The sequence below is a fragment of the Saccharomycodes ludwigii genome, chromosome III (genome assembly GCF_020623625.1).
Source record: "Saccharomycodes ludwigii strain NBRC 1722 chromosome III, whole genome shotgun sequence".
NCBI classification, from domain to species: Eukaryota; Fungi; Ascomycota; class Saccharomycetes; order Saccharomycodales; family Saccharomycodaceae; genus Saccharomycodes; species Saccharomycodes ludwigii.
Genome location: NC_060202.1, coordinates 1,215,002 through 1,226,141, shown reverse-complemented (window position 1 = coordinate 1,226,141; position 11,140 = coordinate 1,215,002). Strand labels below are relative to the sequence as shown.

The 11,140-nt window shown below is 31.7% G+C and overlaps 6 protein-coding genes across 6 annotated transcripts; 4 read left to right on the top strand and 2 right to left on the bottom strand.

The window, feature by feature from the left end:
• Nucleotides 1-91: 91 nt before the first annotated feature.
• Nucleotides 92-1,333, top strand: SIM1 (putative glucosidase SIM1; the record flags this gene model as incomplete). Its single annotated transcript, XM_046077476.1, has 1 exon — nucleotides 92-1,333. One exon carries the CDS (start codon nucleotides 92-94, stop codon nucleotides 1,331-1,333), a length of 1,242 nt encoding a protein of 413 aa, XP_045935244.1.
• A 1,098-nt stretch (nucleotides 1,334-2,431) lies between these two features.
• On the top strand, nucleotides 2,432-3,814 carry SCDLUD_002801 (uncharacterized protein; the record flags this gene model as incomplete). Its single annotated transcript, XM_046076641.1, has 1 exon — nucleotides 2,432-3,814. The coding sequence occupies one exon, from the start codon at nucleotides 2,432-2,434 to the stop codon at nucleotides 3,812-3,814; it is 1,383 nt and encodes a 460-aa protein (XP_045935243.1).
• Nucleotides 3,815-4,851: 1,037 nt separating this feature from the next.
• On the top strand, nucleotides 4,852-6,528 carry SCDLUD_002800 (MFS transporter; the record flags this gene model as incomplete). The annotated part of the gene is made up of 1 exon (XM_046077475.1): nucleotides 4,852-6,528. The coding sequence occupies one exon, from the start codon at nucleotides 4,852-4,854 to the stop codon at nucleotides 6,526-6,528; it is 1,677 nt and encodes a 558-aa protein (XP_045935242.1).
• Nucleotides 6,529-6,965: 437 nt separating this feature from the next.
• YDJ1 (type I HSP40 co-chaperone YDJ1) lies at nucleotides 6,966-8,183 on the bottom strand (the record flags this gene model as incomplete). The annotated part of the gene is made up of 1 exon (XM_046077474.1): nucleotides 6,966-8,183. One exon carries the CDS (start codon nucleotides 8,181-8,183, stop codon nucleotides 6,966-6,968), a length of 1,218 nt encoding a protein of 405 aa, XP_045935241.1.
• A 568-nt stretch (nucleotides 8,184-8,751) lies between these two features.
• On the top strand, nucleotides 8,752-9,690 carry MTQ1 (S-adenosylmethionine-dependent methyltransferase; the record flags this gene model as incomplete). The annotated part of the gene is made up of 1 exon (XM_046077473.1): nucleotides 8,752-9,690. One exon carries the CDS (start codon nucleotides 8,752-8,754, stop codon nucleotides 9,688-9,690), a length of 939 nt encoding a protein of 312 aa, XP_045935240.1.
• Nucleotides 9,691-9,739: 49 nt separating this feature from the next.
• GCD10 (tRNA 1-methyladenosine methyltransferase subunit GCD10) lies at nucleotides 9,740-11,140 on the bottom strand (the record flags this gene model as incomplete). The annotated part of the gene is made up of 1 exon (XM_046077472.1): nucleotides 9,740-11,140. One exon carries the CDS (start codon nucleotides 11,138-11,140, stop codon nucleotides 9,740-9,742), a length of 1,401 nt encoding a protein of 466 aa, XP_045935239.1.

The window sequence follows — 11,140 nt, the reverse complement described above, 5'->3', positions numbered from 1 at the left end:
TTTAAAAGGTTTTACATTATAATTTAATTTTTTCGTGTTTTTGACTTTTTAGCTAGGACACATTACCAAGAAAAAAGAAAAAAAAAAAAAAATGAGAATTTCAAAATCATTCGCTTTAGTTTTATCCACTCCATTTTTGGCAGTTGCTGATGCAGGTAATCATCATCATCATGATCGCCGTGCTCTTGAAGTTGATTATGTTTACCACACGGTTACAGTTGATCAGAATGGTAGTACTGTTTTACCAACTACCACCTTGACACCCATCGACTCTGACAGTGGTTTCCAGACGGCTAGCACTACTAGTATCGACTCTTTAACTAGTAACACTGTTTCTGTTATTGCTGAGTCTATTAGTGTTTCAGAAGCCAATACTTCTGCTACTGAAATTGCCACCACTACCACTTCTTCTCCAGCCACTACCACTTCTTCTCCAGCCACTACCACTTCTTCTTCAGCCACTGCCACTTCTTCTTCAGCCACTGCCACTTCTTCTTCAAGTTCTAATGGACCTAAGGGTGATTTAGGTTGGTATGATATTCCTACCGAAAAGTTTGTCGATGGCACAATTGCTTGTTCTGATTTTCCATCTGGCCAGGGTGTTATCTCCTTGGACTGGTTAGGCTTTGGTGGCTGGTCTGGGATTGAAAACGATGATGGATCTACCGGCGGGGATTGTAAGGAAGGCTCTTACTGTTCTTATTCTTGTCAACCCGGTATGTCTAAAACACAATGGCCATCAAATCAGCCATATAACGGTGTTTCTGTTGGTGGGTTATTATGTAAAGATGGGTATTTATACAGATCCAACCCCGATACTGATTATTTGTGTGAATGGGGTGTGGATGTTGCTTATGTTGTTTCTGAATTAGACGAAGTTGTAAGTATATGTAGAACTGATTATCCAGGCACTGAAAACATGGTTATCCCAACTATTGTTGAAGCCGGAGCTACACTACCATTGACAACCGTTAATGAAGAAACTTATTACCAATGGGAGGGTAAAATGACTTCTGCGCAATATTATGTTAACAATGCTGGTGTTTCCATGGAAGAAGGTTGTGTTTGGGGCACTGCTGGCTCTGGCGTTGGTAATTGGGCTCCTTTAAATTTTGGTGCTGGTAGTTCAGCTGGTGTTACTTACTTATCTTTAATTCCAAACCCAAACAATAAAGAAGCAGCCAACTTTAATGTCAAGATTGTTGCTGCTGACAGTGATTCTACTATTTCTGGATCCTGTGTTTACGAAAATGGTAAATATAATGGAGATGGCACTAGTGGTTGTACTATTGGGGTTACCTCAGGTAAGGCTCATTTTGTATTATACAATTGATGTTTTATACTTTTAAAAAAAATATATTTTTTTTTTTTTTTTTTTTTACTTTGATTTTCACTTATTTACTCTTAGTCGCACCACGTTAACTACTTAAAATTTATGAAGGCGTTGCATTTATATGGACAAAAGTGGACATTTAAAGTTTTGAATATTTTGTAAGCTTTTTTGTATAAAACGTTAGAAAAGAAGAATAAATTTGATCTTGATTTAGAATGCAAAACGGTGGCGGCCACGCACAGCTTATTGACAGAAGATCTAATAACATTTCCTAATCTGGAGATTTAATTCATGTGAATATAACACAGACAAGATTCATCTTTATCTCCCTCTTCTTCCGAATTACTTGTCCGAGTAAAATCTTCGGAATAGAAGCGTAGCACCAAACAATCAATTTTGGAAAATGAAATAAATAAATAAATAAATAAATAAATAAATGATCTGTTTATTATTTATCATTTTATATAGATATATTTTTAAGTACTATTATTTTCACCCCTCCCCCCAACAATTTCGGTATATTAGAGATCAATTGTTTGATTTTGGCTTATTATTATATTTTCTTTCTCTTTTTTCTTTTTTCTTTTTTTTTTAATCTTTTTTCTTAAAAAACCTTTTTTTTTTTTTACACTGTATACAACTATCGGATTTCTACTTATTCCTTCTGCCATTTATTTTCAATACTATTATTCCCTTATTTATAATAAAAGAAATCAATAAAGGAAACAAACAAGGAAATATATTATATTATATATATATCACCAACTCATATTAAAAGAAATTAATAGAAAAGGTAAAAGAATTATATCAACAAACTACAGTTGTTTTTGTCATATTCTTTTGTTTCTTCCCAATTTTATATTTATGGTAATTGTTATTAATATCAACAATTTCTTTTTCCATATTCTTTAACTCTCTATTCAATTCTTTTTTTTTTTTTTTTTTTTTTTTTTACTTTGATTTTTTTTTTTTTTTTTTTCTTTTCCTTTTTTTTTTTCGTCGTTTTCATTTTCATTTTCGATTTTTTTTTTCATTCTCATTGTGTCCACATAGGTTTAGTGATACCCCCTTTCTGCATTCACCTTTTCTCTACTAATTATGTCTTCATTATTAAATCAAGGAGAACGTAACTCAGATAGCGATGGCGATACAACAGATGAAGATATTTGCTCATTAGATTCGTTAAAGTTACAGATATTTAAAGAACTAGGTTTCAATGTAGCAATAGATATAAATAACAAAAGTGCATCGACATTAAATGCATCAACTTCTCAAGAATACCAATTTTTTAAACAGTATATTTTATACAAAAGGGAACTGGAGAAAACTAAAAGAGAGGAAATACGAAGACAAAATTTGATCAAAACAGATCAGATTATTGATAAAATTATACAGCATAAATTAAATCCAGATCTTTTGAAAGAAGTTTTCCAATTTGAAAACACCAAATACTCTAATACAGGAACACGCCATGTTGATCCAACTCCCAAGGGGGAAAAAAGAAAGAATAGAGAGGGTACCAATCTGTTGTGTAGCGATGATGAAAAGCAGGAAACCGAATATACTCACACCAATATTTCTGTAACTAATACCAGCATTGCATCTAATGTTTCTGCTAAAGAAATAAATAGAAAGGGAAGGAAAAAAGTTGGGATTAATAATTCAAATAAAGATAAGTATATTTCAACAACGGCAAATACCCATCATATAGATAAAAAACGGAAAGGTTCAAAATCATCACAACAAAAAGAAATTTTTGAATCACCGCAAAGATATTTACAACTTAATCATCATACTACTAACAATACACCAAGACGGACACAACAGTATTCCCAAGGTTCCTTCCCTCAAATGGTACTCACTACCCCATCCATATATTATCAACAGCAACAGCCGCAAACTCTAATACCTCAATCACAATCAATCCAGCAAGTATATCATCCTCATACTGTTCCACTGGCGCCGCAACCTCATTTACAACAAAACTTAACTTCTCCTAATGCACACAAGCTACCATCAGTACAATACTTACAAAAGCAACAGCAAGATATGCTGTTTAATAACAACTCAGGAGGGATGTTATCTGGAAAGACTCATAGAAGAACAATGAGTGCCAATAATGTTCCTGTAATGAGTACATTCACTATTAATTCTACTGCAAACAGTATCATTAATCCAAACCTTCATACAAATAAGTTAAATATGTCTTATCATTATTATTACCAACAGCAACAACAGCAACAACAGCAACAGCCTAATCCTCAATTACATCCACCACCTTCCATATCCCTGCATCAACATGAAGGTAGAAGCACTGCTGATTCCTCGACTTTGCATTCTAATATATCCAATGATATGGATAATATTAATAGAAACCACAGTAATAACAATATTTTTGGAGATACTACAACCGCGACAGGAACAGAGTATGATATAAATCCTCGAAGGAGTATTAGTAATAATCAAAGAATGAAAAAATGATCATTAATTTACGCTAAAATTTTTTTCTCTTTTGTTTTTTTTTTTTTTTTTGTTTATTTGAATAGGTATTGAATTTTTTTTTTTTTTTCTTATTTTTATGATAGTACTGATAAACTTGTGTAGGTGTATTCTTATCTTTTCTATATTAATTACTCTTTCTTTTTTTATTTTTTTTTTCCCCTCCCATTAATTCAATAGAATCCAAGAAGGGAATCAATCATTCTTTTTAGTGTCCTGCAAATTGTCCTTTTTTAACTGCTTTTGCACAACTAGTTGAAAAGATATTTCTTTACTATTATTATTAGTATTACATTAGCATTGTCTAGACTTTTTTAATTTTGTTTAGATTTCTTGGCAGGAATATTTTTCTAAAAAAAAAAAAAAAGAAAAAAGGTTTAATTGTTATTCGGCTTTTTGTCCCCCGCAACATAATGTATTATTCCCTGGAAACAAAAGAATTAACAAGATAATTAATACTGATTAAACCCGAGATTCTTGAGACGTTTAAGTTGATTGAATGCGTCGTTGAAATATCAGTTAAAAGAACATTAAGGTACACTTCCATATATTATGGTTTTGTAATATTTAATATATATATAAAGGGGAAAAAAAAATTTACAAATCACATGTTTAGATCGGCTCCTCTAACTTAAATGTTGCCGAACTTTAAACTTTGGTTCTTCTTGGTAAAAACTGGGCATTTTTTTTTTTTTTTTTTTTTTTTTTTCTTGTACGAGAAAAAATCGGTATTAAAAAATAGAAATAAAAATTAAAAAAACCGATTACGTCGATGAACTGTGTATTTTCTTGATGCCTTATCAATCTAATAATGTAAAATCCATGTAGATATATATATATATATATATGTGCCTTCTGAGGGTAAACTGTTACAAAAAAAAAAAAAAAAAAAGAAAAGAAAAGAAAAGAAAAAACATTATACTATCCAGAAATTTATTCTAATCCAAATAATTATAACAATAAAAAAAAAACATTTGCAAAGTACTGATAATAACTAAATACAAGAGAATTAGGTTGGCATGAATTTGACTAAAAATGACTGCGTTCTCATCAATTTCAATAATAGGCCAAGTCAAGACGTTAATAATTCACAAGGACAAGCGGAACCGTCCGAAACTAACAATATGACCAATGCTAATCCAGACAGTCTTATTTCACATGGAGACGAAACCACACAGGATATAACAAAAACTGCAACCTCTGAGTATTCTGCATTTTCCAAAAATGAAAAATACGTCTTTGTCTTTTTGTGTGCCAGTACAGCGGTATTTAGTACCATAGCAGCACCCATATATTATCCAGCGTTACGTATTATCGAGCAAGATTTTCATATAGATGAAGAATTAGTCAACGTTTCTGTTGTCGTTTATTTTATTTTCCAAGGACTATCCCCAACACTAGTGGGTGCAGTCGCTGATACATATGGCAGAAGGCCTGTCGTCTTAACTAGTCTAACGATTTACTTTTGTGCATGTATTGGTTTAGCAAGAGCTAAAACATATGCCCAAATTTTAGTGTTAAGGTGTCTACAGAGTGCTGGCATATCACCAGTTATTGCAGTCAATAATAGTATAATGGGGGATATAGCAACATCTGCAGAAAGAGGTGGATATGTCGGTTTAACCTCCGGGTTCCAAGTGATTGGTACTGCTTTTGGATCATTAATCGGTGCTGGATTGACTGCTACCTGGGGTTGGAGATCTATTTTTTGGTTTTTGACTATAGGTAGTGGAGTGTCTTTACTATCAGCTTCAGTTTTCTTACCTGAAAGTAAAAGAAGTATAGTTGGCAACGGCAGTATTGTTCCCAAACTTTTGCTAAATCGAGCTCCAATACTATATTTTGGGTCCATTGGTAAAAAAATTAAAAATCCTGATTATGATACCCTAGAAGTCAATTCCCCATTGAAATTGTTGGGGTTTATTGATGTTTTCAAAAGAAAGGAATTAGCCATTTTATTGTGGGTGTCTGGGATTCAATTCTCTTGTTGGACTGTCCACTTAACCACATTATCTTCTGTTTTATCTAGTGTTTATGGGTTATCAACTGCAAAAGTTGGATTATGCTACTTACCAGCAGGAATATGTACTCTGTTAAGCGTTGTTAGTGCTGGTAGATTGTTAAATTGGAATTATAAGAGAAGGATGAGTAAGTATAAAGAATGGGCACATAATAATGAAAACATAATTGATAGTAGTCTGCCAGAACATAGATTCAATATATATAAAACTAGACTAGAATTAGCATTTATACCAATTATTTTAAGTGCTATTGGGTTTATAACTGCTGGTTGGCTAATGACTTATAAAGTTAATCTAGGTGCCGTTCTAGTATTTTCTGGATTTGCTTGCCTTTTTTGCAATTGTATCTTGACATTTACTAATACATTAATGGTTGATTTATACCCGGGGAAATCATCTATTGCATCTGGATGTGTTAATTTTTCAAGATGTATTTTAAGTGCCATTCTTATTGCTGCATTGAGTAAAATGTTGGAAAAAATGAAACCCGGTGGCACTTTTACATTTATTTCTGGGTTGGCTACACTTTCTTCGGTATTGTTAATGATTACTATTAAAAGAGGACCGTATTGGGAATATAAAAGAAATTTGAAAAATCCTAATTTTAAAAGTGTGAATGGTGCTGAAGTTACTGAAAAGGAACAAGTAAAAGAAGAGGAAATAGAAAAAAAGTAATTAGTGGAAATAGGAAATATGCGATATTATTTCCCTTTTTTTTTTTTTTTTTTTTTTTTTTTTAAATTATTGTAATATAATAATATTAGTAACGACAAATTTAATTTGATATTTGTAATTCCTAAACAACTGTAACTCATTTTTGTATTTTCTTTTAATTAATTTACTATTTTACCAAGCAATTTGGAGGGAAGGGGAAGAAAGATCAAGTTAAAAATATAAATCTATTGCACAAAAAAACACTATTATTATTACTACCGTTTTATAAATAATTAATTATATTGTATTGTATACTATACTATAAACTGCTAAAAAGAGATGAGAGAGAGAGAGAGAGAAAAAAAAGAAAAAAAAAAGAAAAAAAAAAAAAAAAAATTGAAAAAAAAAAAAAAATTTTTTTTGCTAAAAAAGATGATGTATAAACTTTATCGCAATTCTCATTGAGAAGCACATTGAACACCTTCGGCACCATGTTGGCCATCCTCTTCGTCAGAATCATAACTTTGACCCCCACGTGGATTACTGCTATGTTTTGATGGGTTGTAATCTTGTAAAGTACATTCATCAACTTTGGCACTTGCTGGAATTTCAACTGTTTTACGAGGTGGCAAAATACTTTCTAGTTTTTTCAAGTTTTCCTCACTAGTAAAGTTGTTTGGTGGGAATTCAATCTCAAATTTAATTATTAAATTACCGTACCCACCATATTTAGGAATTGGCATACCTTTCCCCTCAATGACTTTAACCATACCTGGAGAAATAATCTCACCTGGAATAATAGTAATCTTTAGATATTCACCACTAACATGCTTAACAGAAAAATCGCCACCGGCTAGTGCGGTTAATAAATCAACCTTTGCGTTGTAGATTAAATTTTCTTGCTGTCTTTTGAAAAGATTATGAGGCTTTTCACTAACAACAAATACAACATCGCCTGGAATAATGCCTGGGGCTTGGTCAGCTTCGCCTTTGAAAACAATTTTAGAGCCATCCTTCATACCTGGTTCAATCTTGACCTCTAAGATCTTTCTTACATTAGCAACTTTCTTACCATTACATTCTTTACACAAGCCCTTTGGATCAATAATGTCACCCTCCCCATGACAAACATCACATTCTGTTTGGAATCTTTGAATCATTGGACCCATTTGCCTAGTAACAAATTTAACACCTTGACCATTACAAGAAGTACACTTCTTAACAGCATCAGCTTTACCACCACGACCATCACACCCTTTACATAAAACCTTCTTGTTCAAGGCTAATTTAGATGTTTTACCCTTGTATAAATCTTCTAAAGTAACACTAATTTCATGGACAATGTCCTTACCACGTGGAGGACCTCTAGATCTGGCAGAACCGCCACCAAAAAATTGACTGAATAAATCTTCAGCTCCGAATCCACCAAAACCACCAGGACCTCCGTTACCCTGCAAGCCTTCTTCACCAAATTGGTCATATATAGAACGTTTTTCTGAATCGCTTAAAATCTCATAGGAAGCGGAAATTTCTTTGAACTTTTCAGCAGCCTCCTCAGATGGGTTTTTATCTGGATGATATTTTAATGCACCTAGCCTATAGGATTTTTTAATTTCTGCGTCTGTAGCATCTACCTTAACACCTAATATATCGTATAACCTTGTTTCTTTAACCATTTTATTTTTTTTTGTTTCTTTTTCTTTTTCTTTTTCTTTTTTTTTTTTTTTTTTTTTGAATTTGTCTTCTTTGAAAGTGAAATGGTGATATTAACAGAAAATAATATAAAGAGAAGAAAGAAAAGTTATTCTGTGGATTACGCGTACAGATTTAACTTGTTGATATTCTTCTTGTTAGTAATCGTCATCTTCTTTATATCTCAAAAATATTTTACAAAAAATTTTCCACAAGAAAAAAGAAAAAAGAAAAAGATTATGATGGAATCTGAAAGAAAATGAGCGAAAAAAAGAAAAGAAAAAAAAAAAGAAAAGAGAAATTTTATTTTTTTTTCTTTTTTCCGCTGGTTTTAATCAAATTAGTTATAATATCATTAATAATAATAATAATAACTATCTAAAAGAAAAGAAAAAATGATCTATAATCTATCTTACTTTTCCCCCTAACTTTATCATACCTGAAACGTGCACCTACAACAAAATATTTTACTTAGCTCATAAAAATAATCTTCTTGTTAATATCTTTTTAAATAAAGGTAGAAATATTGTTAAAAAAAAAAAAAAAAAAAAAATGCCTAGAATTACTCCAAAAACTTTACTGAAAGCTTATAGGATAAACCCGCTATTACCATTACTTCTACCCGAATGTAGAACTATAGATCAAGCTAAAATAGAATATAAATGGTTATCTCAAGAATTACCTTTAAAAAAAAAAAATTATAATAATATTCGTCTGCTAAAGGCCTGTCAATTAAGATTTAGGCATTATCCACTACAATATATTTTGAAAACCCAACCCTTTGGCAATATAATAATCAATTGTAAACCTGGTGTTTTAATACCAAGATGGGAAACAGAAGAATGGTGTCTAAAACTAATAAACAATGTTAAAATTATCAATGATCTGAAAGTTTTAGATTTATGCACAGGGACAGGTTGTATACCAATACTACTAGCACATTCTTTAATATCTTATCAAAAAAATACCAACTTTAAAGGCCAACTTATTGGCGTAGATGTTTCACCAATTGCTATTGATTTGGCTAAAGAAAATTCAAGGCAACTTGCTAGTAATATTGATGGAACGTCCTTGTCAAGTGTGTTGCAATTCATTCAAGGAGATATATTAAATCAGAATAATATTATTAACAAGAATGCTCATTTCGACATAATAACATGTAACCCCCCATATATACATAATTTTATCAGAGCTGCTTCTGTTAGATGTTATGAACCTAAATTAGCATTGTATGGCAATCTTATATTTTATCAAAATTTAATAGACAAATGGATTAATAGAACAGATTCCTTTATTTACGAAGTTGGTGATATGAATCAAGTTCAATTTTTGTATCAAAAGTTAAAAACTCTAAATAGCAAGGATACTTGGAAAGTTGGATTTGCTAAAGATAGCAATGATCAAGTAAGATGTGTTTATGGTTATAAAAGTAACAACACAAGGTTGCCAATGAATCATATATTTGAAAAATTCGGACAAATATTATGTTAAATAATGGTTGTTTAGTGTAAAGGTACATATTTTTATATTACAAGTATATTCAAATGTGGTCAAAGTTGGCAGGTAAAACCTTCTGGCACCATAATAAGTACCCACCACCTCCTCTCATAGTCATCAATGGATGTAATCTTCCTCGAATTGTTTGATATGGTCGGCAACGTGTTTCTAATAAACTGGGTGCCAAATAATTGGTGTCATCATATAATAAATGGCTTAGTTCCAATAGCACTTCCTTGAACTGACTATAACAAACAATTGGGCGAGAGCCATGAACATTTGCACTTAACCTGGGTATTAAACTTGGTAGATGTAAAGTAGATGCAACTATTAGTCCATCGTATTTGGACTGACTTAGTTTAATGTTTTCTAAACTTCGTTCATAAAATTTAAGGCTACGATAGTAAGCTCCCTTTTTTGCTGGCTTTAAATTGCTAATTTGTTCTTCTGTTAATGCTACAAATAAGCTTTCTACTTCTAATTTGGTTGGTGGTTCTAAATAGTCTAACATAGACAGTGTTTTGACATGCTTTTCGATAAATTCTGCGGAAAAATTGGAATATTTTAAAAGGTCTAAATTTGGATGTTCATTTTCGTGGACCAATACAATCTCGCCAGTAATATCATCACCATTTTCATTTGTATTTAATCCTTTAAACATCCTTTCCATAATGGCATATACTATTAGCCCACCAGTCTCGTCGCACACCAAATATTTCCCTGTTGGCTGAATATTTGCCAAATTCAATAAAATTTCTAAACTTTCCCAGCTTATATCGAGAACCCTTAAAATATCACCCTTGTCTAATAAATACTGTAACAAATTGCCTGGATTCAAGTATTCCACTTTAAAAAATTTTTCAAATTTTTGTTTTTTCCTTTTCAAATATTTTTCTTGGGAATAAATCGTTTTTTTATGGAAATTTTCGTGAGATGATACCATTTTGGCAATAATAGCTTCACCACTCATACTTTGCTTTTTCAATTCCTCAATATCTTTCATGCTGAGTTTTTGTGCTTCACTACCAATATCAATTAGCTGCTCATTATTTTTGCTGCTGTTTGTGTTTGGTAGTATTTCATCAGTGCTAGGTGGTAATGAGGATTTGAATGTTGAAGATTTAATAATTCTGACTTTACCAGCTGGTTTTTTAGGAAATTTATCTTTCCTTTCCCGCTTATGATTATTTTTAGGTTTAGCATCAGTAACAACTTTATCTTTGGATGAGATAAGATTGGGGTCCTGTTCTTCGGTGTCCTTGTCTTCATAGTAAATTTCAAAAGTCGTACCTAGTTGATAACCGATAATGTCATTGACTTTGAAAGCCCCGAACTTCCCTAAATTAATAACTTCATTCGCTTTTAGTTCACAAATTTTGGAGTTATTTGAGGGTAATTTAATAAGAACTTGTTGTCCTAAAGTTATATGAGTTGATGGGTCCAT